Below are 16,425 nucleotides of genomic sequence, written 5' to 3' on the forward strand. Positions count from 1 at the left end.
CTAACAAATGAGAAATTACTAATTTTGCAACAAAATTAAATTAAATGTTTTAAAATGTTTTTGTGCAATACAGAATTACTGATCACACCACTGTTTGGTACGCCTTACTTTTCAGCTTCTTTAGCATTCTTCTGTTGTACATTACTCTTGACAGTTTGTGCCTGTTGTCTGCAGCACCTCTGATTCTATCTTTGACCTTGTCATTCAATCCTCCCTTCTACTCAACCTTCCCCTCCAAGATACTTGAAGCTATTTACTTGTTCCACTATTTCCTTTCCACCTCAGTTTTCTTCTTCTGATTTCCCTATGTGTTGCCTTGATGACTGTCTTGTCTGTACTCAGTTTCATCCCATGTGCCTTCATTTTTGCTTTCCATTCCCCTTAGATTTGCCGTACATTCTATTCAAAGTCTGCTTGTAGCGCCACATTGTCCATATACAGCAGCTGTGGTGAACTACCTGTTTGCTAATGCTTCCATCACCAATACGAACAGCAGTGAGTTCAAAGGTAAACTCTGATGCACACTCACATTCACTGGGAACGTCCTGTTTGAGTATAAGCGCTGTGCATATTTGTGTTACTGGGTCCTTTTATATAACCTGCACCAGCTATACCACTGTTTCCAGGACTTTAAACCATCACAGGACTGCCCAAATCTGCATTTTTGGGACCTTTTTATATGCTTTTTCCGAGCATAGGAATGCCCAGTTGGACTTTCTTCATCTCCGTCTTCACCATTGTCTTCTCACTGCAGATGCCGAGTCAGTTGTACTATATCCCAATCTGAATCTGAACTGCTCATCTTACATCTTGCTGTCTGTTACTGTGTGTATTCATTTATCAATATACTTCTGTATTGCTCAATGTTCTAAATATCCCCTTTGTTCGTGTGCACTGACAGTCGAATGCTTATTCTCCAGCCATCTGAGGTATGCCTTCTTCTCCATACTGCTGAGTACCCTCAGGAACCATTTCTTTCTTAACTCACCCAACAGATCATATCTGCCTTTACTTCATCTGAGCCTGCTGCTTTCCCTGATGTCACTTACTTTAGTTTTCTTCTTCTAGGGTGGGCTGCTCTCTCTTTCACTAAAAACTATGCTTGAGGCAATAAAACGTTTTTTTCTTTAAGAAACTTCTGGTAGTCCTCCTTCCATCTACCTTGATGTCCTATAAACCACTAAGCAGATTGTTGCTTGCATCCCCTATGAATGCTGTCTGATAACCTTCATATTTATCTGCCTTTGCCTTTATCTGTCTTTGCCTTGCAACCTGATAGTTTCTTTGTGCTGTCTGCTTAGTCAGTTTCCAGAGTCTGATAGTTTCTTTGATGCCTTCTTCTTGGTATTACTGTTACCCAATTTTTCCAGCAGTCTTTTCTTTTTTTAACTTCCTGGAATTGTGTATTCCACCTCCAGATTTTCTAATTTAACTTATTTCCATACTTAGCCACGTCTGCTCTGTAGTCTTCACATATGTCTTGAGATGCTGCATTTCTTCTTCTACTCCACCTCTTTCCTGAGGTGCTAGAGCCCTGAAAATTTTGTTGGGCTCTTGATTTTGCTCCAGTCGACTTCCAAATCTTCAGCCTAGTCTCTGACTTTTGATCCTGCTTTGTTGTTGCAACTGATTGTAGCCAGCAGTGGTTTATGCTGTGGACCGACTGTTTCACTGGGGATGACTTTGCAGTTTGGGATTCTGCACCACTGCCTTTTCATTATTAGGAGGAAGCCTGCATGTTGAACACTCCTGTATGTGATCATGTGACTTGTCTGGTGAGCCATGTGTTAGCCACCATCAAGCCATTTGACTGTCAGAGGTATGGAATGGACTGCCCTTTATTCCTGTTGCTCTGCTCATAGTGGACCCAGGAAGTCTTCCTGTACTTTTGCATCTGCACTGATATGAGTATTCATGCCACATAAATTCTCCACAAGGATTTCCAGTCCAGCTGTCTTTTTTTGCCTCTGCTTGGAGCACAGTGAGGATGACGCTCTGCATTGTCCCATCTTCACCTCAAGGGGAATCAGGAGAAGAGCATAATCGCTCCTAGAGTTCTTGATTCAAAATAAGGCCAGTGACTGGTTTCTCATTGCTTTGGCATTGGCCAAGGCATCTGGGAGTCTACTTGCAAATTCAGATATTTCAACAATATCATGGTGAGAAATCTCAGGAAGATGAGGACAGTGCATCAGATACCACCGGATTCCTCAGGGCTGGTGGTTCTGAACACAGTGAAGAGCTTCACAGCCCTTGTCTTATGGGTCAGCTTATTCAGAGGTTTCTGGCATGACAACTGTATTTTTGGCTGTATGCTTGTCTACCAGACTGCAGATACCCACCAGCTGGCCAACACCAAGGCCTCACCCAAGTGCTGGTATCCAGTGCTTGTTTTGTAATTTCTGATTGTGAGGCCATAGTCCCATAGATATGGTTTTATGAGGAGGTTCCTGCACACTGAGTGGAATTCTTGGTCAGCTAACCAAGATTGGAGGCCTCCAGGGCATTTTCCCCTGAGTCCTGAAGTCTAAAGTGCCAGAACGCAAACTGGTGCATATTAGTTTGTCTCAGCTTAGGCCAAATGGAACCTCTGCCACCTCCCAGGCGTCTTCCCAGCAATGTTTGCAGCTGGCTCGGGACTTAAAGTAGCTGTCATTGGAAATCCTTGAGGTGTTAGTTGCTCCTTTTCAAAAAAGAAGGGTGTAACCTCCTTTGGAGTTTTCAAACACCCCAGACTCTGAGGCTAAAGAGTTAGCTTATGTGGGCCAGTTCCTTTTTGCACCTGAATAGTATTCTGACACTAACAACACTTTATCCTCTACTCCACCTTCAGAGAATTTTCCTTTTAGGACACCTTTAATAAAGTGAAGGTAGAAAATAAAGATATCTCAAGCAGGAACCAAGCCAAAACTTTCAGAAAAAACATTTCATCTATAGAATTTGTTATGGTAATATCTAAAAATTCAGTAATTGGGGTGACATTGTTTCTTTAACAGAAAGGGAAGAGTAGAGGTGGATTTCCTTTTTTAGAGCTGACCACACTCCCGGTTTAAATGAAGATGTGTCATTTAATTCTGTTTTGAAATGCAAACATTTTAAATGAAATGTTTTTATTGGATGTTTTATAACATGTGACTGTGACCATTTGTTATTTAATGAGTATTGTATGTGTACATAACCTTTTAATGTCTGATAAAGCACTGGTATGGTGTGAAAGTTTGCTTTTTGTTTTATCTATTAAACTTTTTTTTTTTATTTTTGATTAAGTGAAGGAAATGTTCCATTGGAAATGCAAAGAATAGTCAGGCCCAGCAAGGGTACATAGCTTTTCTTGGGCCCAGAGTGTGGAGGTGATACTGTAGATGCATCTTGCAGGACAGTGGTAGCAGAGTTAGTAATTTGGAGACATGCCTGACTGAATAACCCCTACCAGAGAATATGATGACTGAGCTTCTTCATATACATTTAGATAAGGAAGACCAACTGAAAGTGTATTTAAAAGACTGAAGAAGGGTTAGAGTATATTGTCAGTCAAACAGCTTTTTTCAGTTGTAGGCATGGAAGTTTGGCAGAAATTACCCATGAAATCTTGGTCTTTGTTTCCCAGTCAATAGAAGTGTAAGCCTGCCAAAGGGAAAAAGGGACAAATTTAGAAGGTAATGGTGAGCCAAACTGAAGGAGAAGCAAAGGTGCCACAAAGGACAGGGACTCTCCGAGTATCCATGACTCAGCATGGATACTTCTGTATGCTCTTCCAAAACCTGTGGTTCCCAGAATATTACAAAAGGTTGAGGAGGACAGACCGGAAGTGATTATGATGGCAGGGTGGACCTGTTGTTTAAAAAAGGTTGCTCCCTCCTAGTCCCCTAATGATGTTCGTCATGTTTCACTGTTGCAGTCATTACATTTGGGTAATCTCCTGGCAGGTTGCCCTCAGTCGGCCTGAATTCCAAAGTCTTGGGTCCTGCGTCGGTTGCGGTCTTCTCTTCCATGACGTCAGGTCATCAGGGGTATAAAACATGCAGCTGACACCATTTTCTTTAGTCTCTCTTGCCACGCGGTGCATGAAGCAGAAGCATTTCGCAAGTGCCAGTCGACCGACTACTGAAATATTCGAATTTGAGTTTCAGAACCGAAGTCTTCACTAAAGCTAAGTACCCCGTTGGGGAAACTTTTTTCTTGCTTTTTACTGATGTCCGAAAAAGTCAATAATTGTATTTTGGAAACAGATTTAACTACCCAGAAATGTCATCGGATAGCAATCAGACTACCAGAGTACATAAAAAACGCAAAGAAAAAGGCAGAGAAAGGCAGTCAAGATCCAAAACTGACGACGAAGCTTCTCCTAACCCAGTCACCGGTTCACCGGTACTCAGTGAGGTATTTTCGCAGCCCCTGATACCCGCTACCTTCGAGTCGCAGGCCTCTACCGACACCCATGTGGAGTCCGACATGCTGCAAGATACTCAATGTATTGGACTGACGGATGTATTTCCCTCGGATGGGTCTGGAGCCGCTGAGCAGGCACCGGCTTCTGAGGGTGTATTCAGACCAACATTTGTATATCAAACCGACGACAGCTGCAAAACCAAAGACAAAAGCAACGTCTAAAACTAAAAAAATGACGCATGAGCCACGTGCACAGGCCTCTATGCCAAAAAAACAGATGATCAAAATGGCTGAAGACCTTATTACCTTGATCAGGGGTACCCCCCCCCCCAGATTACCTTGATCAGGGGTACCCATCCCCCCCCAGATGAGAGGCCTAGGCAAGACACTGATTATGAATCTTCAGATAAGGTTTCTATTTCTTCTGATTCCTCTTCTGATCAGGAATTATCTATACCTCCCTATGAGGATTCTGATGCTGAGGAGTCTATTCCATCTGCATCTCCTCCTGAGGATTATTCATTTGGAGAAACCCTGCATACTTTGAGGGAGCATTTTCACTGGGAGAGTCTAGGCTTCTCAATCAAAAAAGAGGCTCTGGGATTTCCTCCTTCTCCCTCAGCACAAGCCTTTAGCCATTCCCCCTGTTTTAGACATTGTGGATGATGTATTTTCGGAGTCAAGCTTGACCCCTGACTCCTTACCTCCAGCTCCCAGTAAGCCTGATAGATATTACAGGGTCCCTGACTCGCATAAATTTTTATTTAGAAACCCTGCTGTTGATCCTGAAACTATTTCACAGGGCCCAAAGGGAGTTAAGGCCTCATCAGCAAAAAATCCTACCCCCTCTGACAGAGGTTCAAGGGCACTGAACAGATGGGGAAAAAAGGTTTATACATCTGCAACCTTGACAATCGGGGCCTTAAACTGCCAATTTCATATGCTCAAGTACCAACAACATGTTATGGGATTGCTGAAACAGAAAATGATGTTGATTTCAGAATGTGCAGAAAATAAAGAATTGCAGGAATTATTGCATGCAGCTGAACATGTTGGCAACCATACTTTGCAGTGTGGTTTTGAATCTTTAGAGGCCTCCTGCAGGGCCGCAGTTACTGGAAGTGTGATTAGGAGGCATGCCTGGTTAAAGGAACAAAATTTGCCTGATCGTGTTAAAGCTAAATTGCTAGATGCACCTTTACAACATGATTCTCTATTTGGTATTAAGGCAGAAGAGGTTTTAAAGAAAATGGAAGACAAAGCTAAGTCTATGCAAACTGTTAGAGACTTCTTACAAGTGCAGCCACCAAGATTCAGTAGACACTGGTCTACAAAAAATTGGTCCTTTCCTGTGTCAGACAGAGCTCAAAGGGGCAAATCTAGACGCCCTAAGGGTTCCAGATACCGAGCGCAAGACTCGTGTAGGTCAAAGCAGTGGGGCGCATCCACCTCCAAATCTGGCGGAGATAAAGCGCAAACCTGCAGAAAGCAATCCCAATGACTTCCCTCTGCCTACACCAAGCACTTATCTTTTGGCAGCACTCATAGAGGGAAAATTTGCCCTTTTTGCTCAAAATTGGCAGTTAATAACCCAGGACAAGTGGGTACTAAACATCGTATCACAGGGATACAAATTCCATTTCCACACTCTGCCAATGACAAATGGTTGGTCAGATCTGCCAAAAAATAAATGGGCAGAGGCACAGAAACAGGTTATGTCACTCATGGATATGAGGGCCATTCAGACAGTACCAGAACAGGAAAAAGGGCAAGGTTTTTACTCGACTGTTCTTGGTACCCAGAAAGGACAAGGCCTGGTGGCCAATACTGGATTTATCGATTTTGAACACATACCTGGACATTCCAAAATTCAAAATGCTGACACTGCAGCAGCTTCTGCCCATGCTGGGCAAGAATGCTTGGCTGGTGACTTTAGACCTAAAAGAGGCATACTTGCATGTCCCAATAAGACAGTCGTGCAGAAGATACCTCAGATTCAAGGCTGGCTTAATGCATTACCAATTCTCTGCACTGCCCTTTGGCTTATCTACTGCGCCCAGGGTCTTTACAAAGTACCTGGCACCAGTAATTGCATTTTGCAGACAAAGAAGTATACAAACATATCCTTACTTGGATGACTGTCTCATTCAAGCGGAGAACAAGGACACTCTTCGACACCTGGCGTTTGTGAAAAGGCTTCTAACATGCCTAGGGTACACAGTAAACAAAAAGAAATCACAACTGGTACCCCCTCAAAAGATAACATTCCTGGGTGCAAGCTTGCATACAACTGCCCAGATGGCTTACCTCACGCCAGCCAAAGGCAACGGACTACTTACTTCAAACTGATGGCAACAAAAGCACAGTCTTCTGCAAGACAAATTCTGCAGGCTCTGGTCTTCATGGCATCCTGCATCCTACTAATTCCATATGCAAGACTGCATATGAGGAAACTTCAATGATACCTAAAAAGTTTATGCAGTCAACATTTACACAGTCTGGAAACAATGATTCCTCTCATTACCTGCCTGCAACAGGAGTTTCTATGGTAGGCTAAGGCCTGTCACCAAAACATGGGATGGCTCTTCTCTCTACCCCCTGCCAGCCAAACCTTAACAGACACATCAGATTATGCCTGGGTGGCCCACATGGCAGGAAGATGCATTCAGGGCATATGGGCACCAAAACAAATGCATTTACATATCAACTAGAAAGAGATGCTAGCTGTTCAAAATGCCCTAACAGTCTTCAAGGACTTACTTCATCCAGGGCAGCTACTGATAAAGACGGACAACACTACAGTCATGTGGTATATAAACAAGCAAGGGGGCACACATTCATACCCCTTTTGCAGAGTAGCCATGGCACTGTGGGGCACAGCTTTTACCTACCAAATACATCTTCAAGCTTAATTCCTGCCAGGAAAACAAAACACTCTGGCAGACTATTTAAGCAGAAACCTTATGGATCCTCACGAGTGGAAACTAAATCCACAAGTCTTCAGCATGATAACAGAGAAATGGGGGAGCCCAGATATAGATCTATTTGCCTCTCCTCAAAATTATCAATTGAAAAGATTCTGCACAAGGACTTATCACAGGGAAAGTGGACGCTCTATCCTTCAGTTGGAAAAACCTATCAGTTTACGCCTTTCCTCCTCCGCCTCTTCTACCCAAGGTCCTCCTAAAAGTCAGACAAGAGAAGCCAAAGATATTAATTGCCCCAGACTGGCCCCGCCAATACTGGTACCCAGTCCTAAGGAGCTTGTCTCAATACCCAGCTTGGACCTTGCCTCAAAGACCACAACTACTGTCCCAGCAAAACAATCAGATCCTGCACAATCAACTACAGACTCTGAACCTGGCAGCATGGCTAATCATGTAATCATACAAACGACACCTCTCAGTAAAGCTGTAATGGATGTCATTTTGGAAGCCAGAAGGCCTAGTACTAGAAAATCTTATGCTGACAAATGGAAGAGATTCTGTGCTTGGAATCAAACACAAGGAACTGATACTGCAGAACCACATATTCCTCAGATATTACAATACTTGACTGAGATGCTTGACAAAGGCCTATCTTTCTCATCAATCAAAATCCATGCCTCTGCCATTTCGGCTCATTACAATACAGAGCCACCAATCTTTTCTCATCCTTTAATAAAGCAGTGTCTTAGAGGAGCCAAAAATTTAAGGCCTCCTAGAACATCTTCATTACCTGCATGGGACCTCAACTATGTGTTGGAAAAGCTCACCCTGCCTCAGTTTGAACCAGCTGCTACCACTGATATAAAGTTTGTATGAAAGACAGCTCTGCTACTAGCAATTAATTCAGCAAGAAGAGTTTTAGAGCTACAGGCCGTCATGGCTGTAGAGTCTTTTATCATATTTTATCCAGACAGGGTGTCTCTGAGGACAAATCCTACTTTTATGCCTAAGGTGGTTTCCAGTGTGGCTCTTAACCAAACAATTATCTGCCAACTTTTTATCCAAATCCCCAGAACAAAGGGGAGAGGATTCTGCATTCCTTGGACGTACACAGACAGCTAAGATTCTACTTGAGCAGGACTAAAGCTCTAAGAATAGCTGAGCAATTACTAGTGTCATATGCTGCAGGATCAGAAGGGGAAGGCTATTTCAAAGCAGACAATTTCAAAGTGGATAAGCCACTGCATCCATTTCTGCTACTTACACCATGGCAAACCTGTGTCCAAGGGCATTAGGCCTCATTCCACCAGAGCTGCAGCTACTACAGCAGCCTTTCTCAGAGGAGTACCAACCAAAGACATTCTAGAGGCTGCTACTTGGAGTTCTGTTCACACCTTTACAAAGCATTACCATTTGCCTCTTTACTCTTAAGTCCAGGGCAGGCTTTGCCACTGCAGTGCTGCAGGGCCTTATAGCTGCACCTAATGCTGTTTAGCTCCAGCCTCCCAACCATAGCTTTGGGATTCTACCCAAATGAAATGACTGCAACAGTGAAACACGAAGAACATAGTACAGTTATGTACACTTAGCATAAATGTAGATGTTCGAGTGTATTCACTGTTGCAGTCCAGGTTACCCTCCCGCCATCCACCTGTCATTCTAAAGTGTATCTTTCCTTCTCTATCTTCTATAACCTATGTGGTGTATTTGCTTGTAGATGAAGGTAAAGTTTATATTGTTGCATGTGTTATATATATATATATATATATATATATATATATGTGTGTGTGTGTGGTTGTATAATATTGCTACCTTTTTAAGGCACCTGACATCGCGGGCAAGAAAAACTAAAGAAAATGGCGTCGGCTGCATGTTTTATACCCCTGACATCATGGAAGAGAAGACAGCAACCAACGCAGGACCCAAGACTTTGGAGTTCAGGCCGACTGAGGGCAACCTGCCAGCAGATTACCCAAATGTAATGACTGCAACATTGAATACACACGAACATCTACATTTATGGTAAGTGTACACAACTGTACTTCCTGGTGCCTGGCTAGACCTCCTGGTGTGTCTTAAGACAAGTATGATATAAAGATGATATTGGTGATGTCCCTCTTATGCTCTATTACCCTTATGTGACAGTGAGAGCATGTCAGTCCAATCATTTGGGTAAAGTTACAGTACTCTTATGTCAGGCTGAATGCTGGGCTTACCAGTAGGCCGGATATCCCACAGATGAACAGTGAATGTACTTGAACTTCTGCATTTATAGTAATTCCTAATGCACCTTTCTTTCTTGTCTCTACTTTAACAAAGAAATCATCCATTTTTATATTTTGTCATGGTGTTGGTAATAGCATTATGTAGGCGCAAGTTGCATTTGGCAAATAAAAAGTAAAAGTTGTGCTTTCTGTATATGGCAGCTGTGTGCAGTTTAGCTCATCACATTCTTCTACACGTATTCTAACCCTTACATGTTCCTTTTACCTTATTTGTTCATTTCCATTTTTTTTACCACTCTGCTGTTTAGGTCCTTAACTGCCATGTTGTTTGGTACAGTAACCCTCAGTGTAGTAATTAGGATGATACTTTTAGTACATCTGTCTGAATTCATTTCAAAACTGTTCCCATTTATACTGCAAGGTAAAGAATTAGCTTGCAGGCTTGCATTTTAGAATCCTTACTTGTTGTGCATTTTAAAACTTTGCTTTGCGTTTAGAGAGGAAAGAGCTTGCATGTATGTAACTACAGTTCACACTTGTGCTGTTTACCTGTCTGTACATAAGATCAGTACTGTTGTACTACATGTTTTATGCAGAACATTACCCTTCCACTCCTTATATAATCGCCTCCAAGGTCACCATGAGTCAGAGAAAATGCACATCTGTAATGTTTGCACAAAAACTCCCATTTGCATTTTTCTTTCTTCGGTGAATTCGAAGAAAACTAGCATTTTCAAGAGTGTGCTTGACTTTATCTGTTTCAGCTGCATGTCTTGCAAGAAGAAGAAATGGCTGCTTTTGTAGGATTGCACTGTGCAGTGATGTGATTTAAAGACAGGTTCATTTCAGTTTCTCTCTAGGTATGTGCTTAGAGTAAGTTAAACTGTGTTAGTCAAACAGGCAGTGAAAGTAATGTACTTTATGAATTATTCTTGCCTTCTGTTCTTCAGTGATTTATTTGTTCCCATTTATCATATGTTTTCTCCTTTTTTTTTTTTTTTTTGTGTGTATTCTTTTCAGGTAGTATTTCATCCTTGTTTTGGGAACCAGCACAACGACTGCTTTTCTCAGGGGCAAGTGACCACAATATAATCATGTGGGACATAGGAGGAAGAAAAGGTCGGACATTGCTACTTCAGGGGCATCAGTAAGTTTTGCATTTGTACTCTTAAATGTTCCAGCTTGTTCTGTCTTCACTTTCTTGCAGAACATGGTTAGATCTTCATGGATAGGTTAGTATGGTACTTTTAACATTATCCAGGAAGCTAAGGAAATACAAGTAAGTAACAGGTTGAAAATTGTAAATACAAATGTCTTGCCTATGAATAAGTCCAAGCAGGGTAGTGCAAGTCCACTGAGTTAGCTAAAATGTTGTAACTAGAAGGGTCTACTTTGAAACATCTAAAACCCATAAAATCTGATTTCATAACATTGAGACCAGAACATCTAAAACCCAAAACATCTAAAAACCATAACATTGAATTTCATAACATCTAACACTACAAATCACAAGAAAATAACATCCCCTCCACATGTAACGACACCAAACTACCAAACCCAATTTTTTTATTTATTTATTTGCAGTTGGTTTTCCAGGATAGTCCATTGGGCCAAAATGAACCCGTTTTCAATGGAGTCCTGGGGAGAAAAGCTCCAAAACAATCTAGGTTACAGTAGGTTATTAATGATAATTATACAAAAATTAAGATTCACTTAATTTCAAATAGTACAGGAACATTAGGAGTAATACAGACTTGTGATGAAACTTACAGATGATACAGACTAACAAGAGGAATATTGCAATGTAAATACTGAGAAGTCATTGTGAATTAGGAAGCATACACATTAAGAGGTGCAGCCTAGTGCATTTTTTGGAAATACCATAGGAATAATAATAATAAAGTATGAGTTGGGGGAAAATAATAAGGAAAATTGCAGGTGTAAACAGGTGAAAGGAGGAAGATGGACATTACCAGTGTTAGTTATGTGGGGTGGGAACAAGAGCATTCCCACTGGGATACTAGATGTGAATGAAGAGATTTTTTGAAAATAAAATGGTTACAGGTTGTGCGAATGGACAGTGGTAGGGAGTTCCAGAGGCATGCTAGGCCATAGGATAGAAGATTTTTACCTGGGGGACAAGTTGATTTGTAGACTTCTAGTAGATTTTGATTGTTGGACCTTAATACTCTATCAGTTAGGTGCATTTTAAAAGCAGTAGAAAGGGAGGGACAGAGGGAGGGGTTAAAAATGAGCTTGTGTGCAAGACTTAGTTGAGTATAGGTTAGGTGATTGGGTAGTTCTAGCCATTTTAGTTTTTGGAGAGAGGGACAGTGGTGGGTGGAGGACTTGTGGCTGGTAGCGAATCTGGCGATTTTGTTGTAGCAAGAAGGAAAGTTGTGTTTTTAGAGAGGACTCATCCCTCATTAGACCCATTATAGAATACAATGCCCCATTTGGTATGTACCTCTCAAGACTTCTGCAACAACTGGAAAGGCCACAGAAATACCTCACTAAAAGAATCACAGGCCTAAAGCAGATGCCCTACGCTGACCGCCTTAAAAAACTCCAGCTGTACTCTGTCGCATATCGTCTACTCAGAGGCGATCTTTGCTTAACATACAAGGCCATGTCAAACCCAGAGCTGTTGACATGCTACACTTAAAGAAATCCCAATCCCTCAGAGCCACACGCTCCAGGGATCTAAACTTTGTCATCACAATAAACAAAACATGCTGGAGGGATAGGTTCCTGACCCAGAGACTCCCCAGACTCTGGAATAGATTGCCCATACATGTCAAGCAGAGTGCCTCTATGGTCCTCTTCAAAAGGAACCTTGATGATTGGATGGGAGAAAGGAAATTCACCCCGGGGATCACGTCAGTCGCCCTGCTAGACAGGGGTCCAGGGAAGTAAATAGTGTGGGAAGAAATAGCCAGGGAATTGTTATGGCTAGGCTTGTATAGGCCCTAGGGCTGATAGCCTAGTACCAACCTATGAACTGTAGATTACTTAGGAGTGGAGCTCCATAGAGAAGGGAGGGGATAAGAAAGGAAGTAGAAAGAGTGATTTTAGTGGCAGGTGTGAGGTAATGGTTTTGTCGGTAGAGCATACCTAGTTTTTGATGTTTTTTTTTGATATTTAGTTGTAGGTGGGAGTTGAATTTGAGCTGGCTGTCAATTTGGACCCCAAGTAACTTGGTCTCTGACACCAGTTCCAGAGGTAAGTTGTTTTGACTAGTAATAGAGAATGTGTTTATATCGAAAGAAGTGACTTTAGAGGGGGTAAATAACATTAATTTGGTTTTAGAGGCATTGAGTGCTAGGTGATTACTTTTCATCCATTGCTCAGTGGTTGAAAAGGCATCTTGAGTAAGCTTTAGGGGTGTGGGGATGGATGTGGCAGAGCAGATAATAGTTGAATCATCTGCATATTGGATGATGTTTGAGAATGGGATAGAGTTGCGGAAATCATTTATAAATATATTAAAGAGAAGGGGACCCAGTATGGAGCCTTGGGGAACTCCGGTAAGGGTATTAAGAAATGAGGAGGTGGCCTTTTTCCATTTTCCTGCTTGATATCTATTGGATAGGTAACTGGAGAACCAGTTTAAAGAGGAGGGAGATAGGTTAAGTTTTGAGAGTTTAGTTAAAAGCAGGCTGTGTGAGATAGTGTCAAAGGCCTTAGAGAGGTCAAGTAGTAGGGTAGAAATAATTTGGCCAGAGTCGCGGGCTTTATTTACAGTTTCAAGGAAGGAGAGGAGGGCTGTCATAGTGCTATGATTTGGTCTGAATCCATGTTGTGTGGGAGTTTGTAGGTGATTATCTAAGAGATGTGGTAAGAGTTGAAGTTGGATACACTTTTCTAGGAGTTTGGAGATGGGAGACAGGATGGCGATGGGGTGGAAATTAGTAACATTGTTATTATGTAACGGTATGATAAAGGCCTTTTTCCAGATTTGGGGTACTATGCATTCTTGGATAGAGTGGTTGATTAGAATGCTAATTGGGTAGGCAATTGCTTCAGCAGCTATGCTAAGAAAGTAAGAAGGGATATTATCAGGAGCATTAGTGCATGGCTTCAGTTTCATGAGGAGTTTCTTTATAGTAGAAGTGTGTATAGGTTTTAATGAGAATAGAGGGGAGTGGGAAGAGGGGTTATTAAGGGGTGATGAAGATGTTGAGGAAGTCAGAGTAGGAGAAGAGGTGGAGGGTAGAGTTACTAGATGGTAATGAGGGAGTGGTAGCAGTGCAGGGTAGAGTGTTAGTAGGGGAGGGTGGTGGTGGTAGAGAATGTTGAAGTTAATTTGGAAATAGATTCAATGAAAAAAAGAGTTAAATTGGGTAGCAAAGTCTAAATCAGGAGCATTAGGGTCTGGGGTGGGGGTGTCTGGTTTGCTGGGCTTAAGGAGAGTAGAGATACCTTTCCAGAATTTCTGAGGGTTTGTTTTATTATTATTTTGGAGTATGGAGAAATAATTTTGTCGATCAGAGATTATGAGCTTTTTTACTTTATTTCGAAGGGTTTTGTATTCATTATGGACTAGGGGGACTCCTGTTTTTCTGGTAATGTGCCCAGACTTTATCTCTGTGCCGCATGGTTGATAGTGTGTTTTTGGTAAGCCAAGGGGCAGTTTTAATTTTTATTCTCTTTGTCCTTAAGGGAGCATGGGAGTCTAGTAGTTTCAAGAATATTGAGTTGAAGTGGGCAACTGCGTTATCTAGAGATAATGTTTTTAGGCAATTCCAGTTTATTGCTTTTAGAGAGTTTGAAAAGGTTGTTGGGTTAAAGTTTTTTTGGTTACGGATAGTAATATAATTATGGGTTCGACGTAGAAGTTGGGGGAGTCGATGAGTGAAGATGGGTATGTGGTCACTAAGAGGATCGGGAAGAGTGCCACTCTCAGAGAAATAATGGGGATGAGAGACTAGAATCCAATCCAGAATACTGCCGCTAGAGTGGTTTTTTGAGGGGCGTGTTACAGAGTTGATTAGCTGTGAAAAATTGTAGAGGTTGATGTTAAGAGGGTTTGTAGAAGACTGAATGGAGGCCCAGTTAATGTTCATGTCCCCTAAGATTATTGTTTCATTGTTAATGTTGTTGGAGAGCCAGGAGAGGATATCTTCAAGTGTAGAAATATTATCCCCTGGAGGGATGTAGAGGGAAGCTATACATATGTGTTTGTGTTTGTTAACTTGAAGTAGTGTGAGGAGTAGTTCAGCGTTGTTAAAGTGTGGAATAGGTTTATTATAGGGAGTAACTGACAACTGACTTTTTACTCATTTTCTGCAGGGGGGCAAGCTCCCCCCTGCACCCCCCATAAATTAGCTCCAAGATCGCACTACAGTAGGAAAAAGTTAATTTCCTAACCCCACTGTATTAAGCCCCCCCCCCCCCCACAAAAACATAGTAACAAGTGTGTTTGGTAGTTTGGTGTCATTATATATCGTTTTATGTGGAGGGGATGTTATTTTCATGTGATTTGTAGTGTTAGATGTTATGAAATTCAGTGTTATGGGTTTTAGATGTTTTGTGTTTTAGATGTTCTGGTCTCAATGTTATGAAATTAGATGTTATGAGTTTTAGATGTTTTGAAGGAGACCCAGCTAGACACCTAAACTTCTATCATTACTGTATCCTTTTTTCCTTTCTGTCCAGGGTTTTTTTTTTTTTTTTTTTTTTTTTTTTTTTTTTTTGAGTCCCTCAGCAGAATTATTTCCACTTCCTCTTTAAAACTTCCTTGAGCTTTCTGAAGTATTTCCATCATTTTTACTTGAAGCTCTTACTCTCCATTTGCCAGTTAAATTGACTTTTACTCATTCCATCCTTTAATGTCAACCCTTTTTGACAGTGCAGTATGTCTGAATCCATTTCATTCTACTACTGTAGTTTCTTAGGGGTTCCCAGTTGTCCTTAATTTGCACGCTCCAAACATTCTACACTGCCTGTATTTTTTTTTCCATTTTCTGCATTCTTTCTATCAGTCTTTGAAGCCCTCCACCACTGTTGACCAAGCAATTAGACCGCTTAAATGACAAAATGCTGTGCAATTATTTATTGGAAATATTAATACAGGCTTAAAGACAATAGCTAAAGCAGGTCCATATTCTTAAAATGACTTAAAAACATCAAGAAAAGAAAAATCTTCACTTGCCTTTGTTAATGTTGGTATTGGAGCAATCACATATCAGCAACACTTAGTTTAAAAGTTTAAAGGAACTCCAGAAGCATAGCTAGGGTAGGGTAAAGGGACAGCTGTCCTGTGTGCACAGTGTTAGGTGCCATGATCTTCGGATGTCAGTTACTGTTCAGTGCATTGCATTTGTACTGATACACTTCAGAGCTCTGTATGCAACAGTGCATCAGACATAACTGTAGCAAGCAGTTTGCTATAGTTTAAAATAAGGGAAGAGATTTGTTTTTCTTTTGCTCTTCAAGTCCACAGAGGGTGTGTGGCAAGTACAGACCTTAGTTGCTGCTTGCTATGGTTTAGTAAAGAGAAGAGCTTTTTTGTCCCTCACCTTAACAGTGGGGGAGGGTGCAGGATTGGGGGACAGCCCTGGTTACCAGAATAGCTAGTTACACCTCTGAGAAACACAGCAATAACACTTTGGGTTGATTGGAAAATTCTTAGAGACTGAACAGTAACTGACTGACCTGGAACTGTCTTAAGCAAAACATAGTTCTGAACTAGTCTGATTGCCAGTCATCACATAATACCAACAGATACACCACTTAAATGCAAAAATGCAGTTCAGTTGTTTATTGGAAATTACTACTGTAGATTTAGACTTTAGGTAAAGCAGACTGTTAAAATGAACAGATGAAGAAACAAAAAATCTTCATTTATCTTTGTTGATGAATGTATTGGTACTGTCAGATAT

General features: G+C 41.4%; 1 protein-coding gene across 2 annotated transcripts in view; it reads left to right on the forward strand.

Annotated features, from left to right (window-relative positions):
- Positions 1-16,425, forward strand: part of WDFY1 (WD repeat and FYVE domain containing 1) — a 954,352-nt gene that overhangs the window by 659,101 nt on the left and 278,826 nt on the right. For both annotated transcript variants that reach the window (XM_044070252.1, XM_044070253.1), the window contains exon 7: positions 10,562-10,688. In XM_044070252.1, coding sequence (XP_043926187.1) covers positions 10,562-10,688 — 127 coding nt within the window. The remainder of the gene's footprint in view (positions 1-10,561; positions 10,689-16,425) is intronic.

This window comes from Protopterus annectens, chromosome 4.part1 (assembly GCF_019279795.1).
Source record: "Protopterus annectens isolate FY-2018-M chromosome 4.part1, PAN1.0, whole genome shotgun sequence".
NCBI classification, from domain to species: domain Eukaryota; kingdom Metazoa; phylum Chordata; order Ceratodontiformes; family Protopteridae; genus Protopterus; species Protopterus annectens.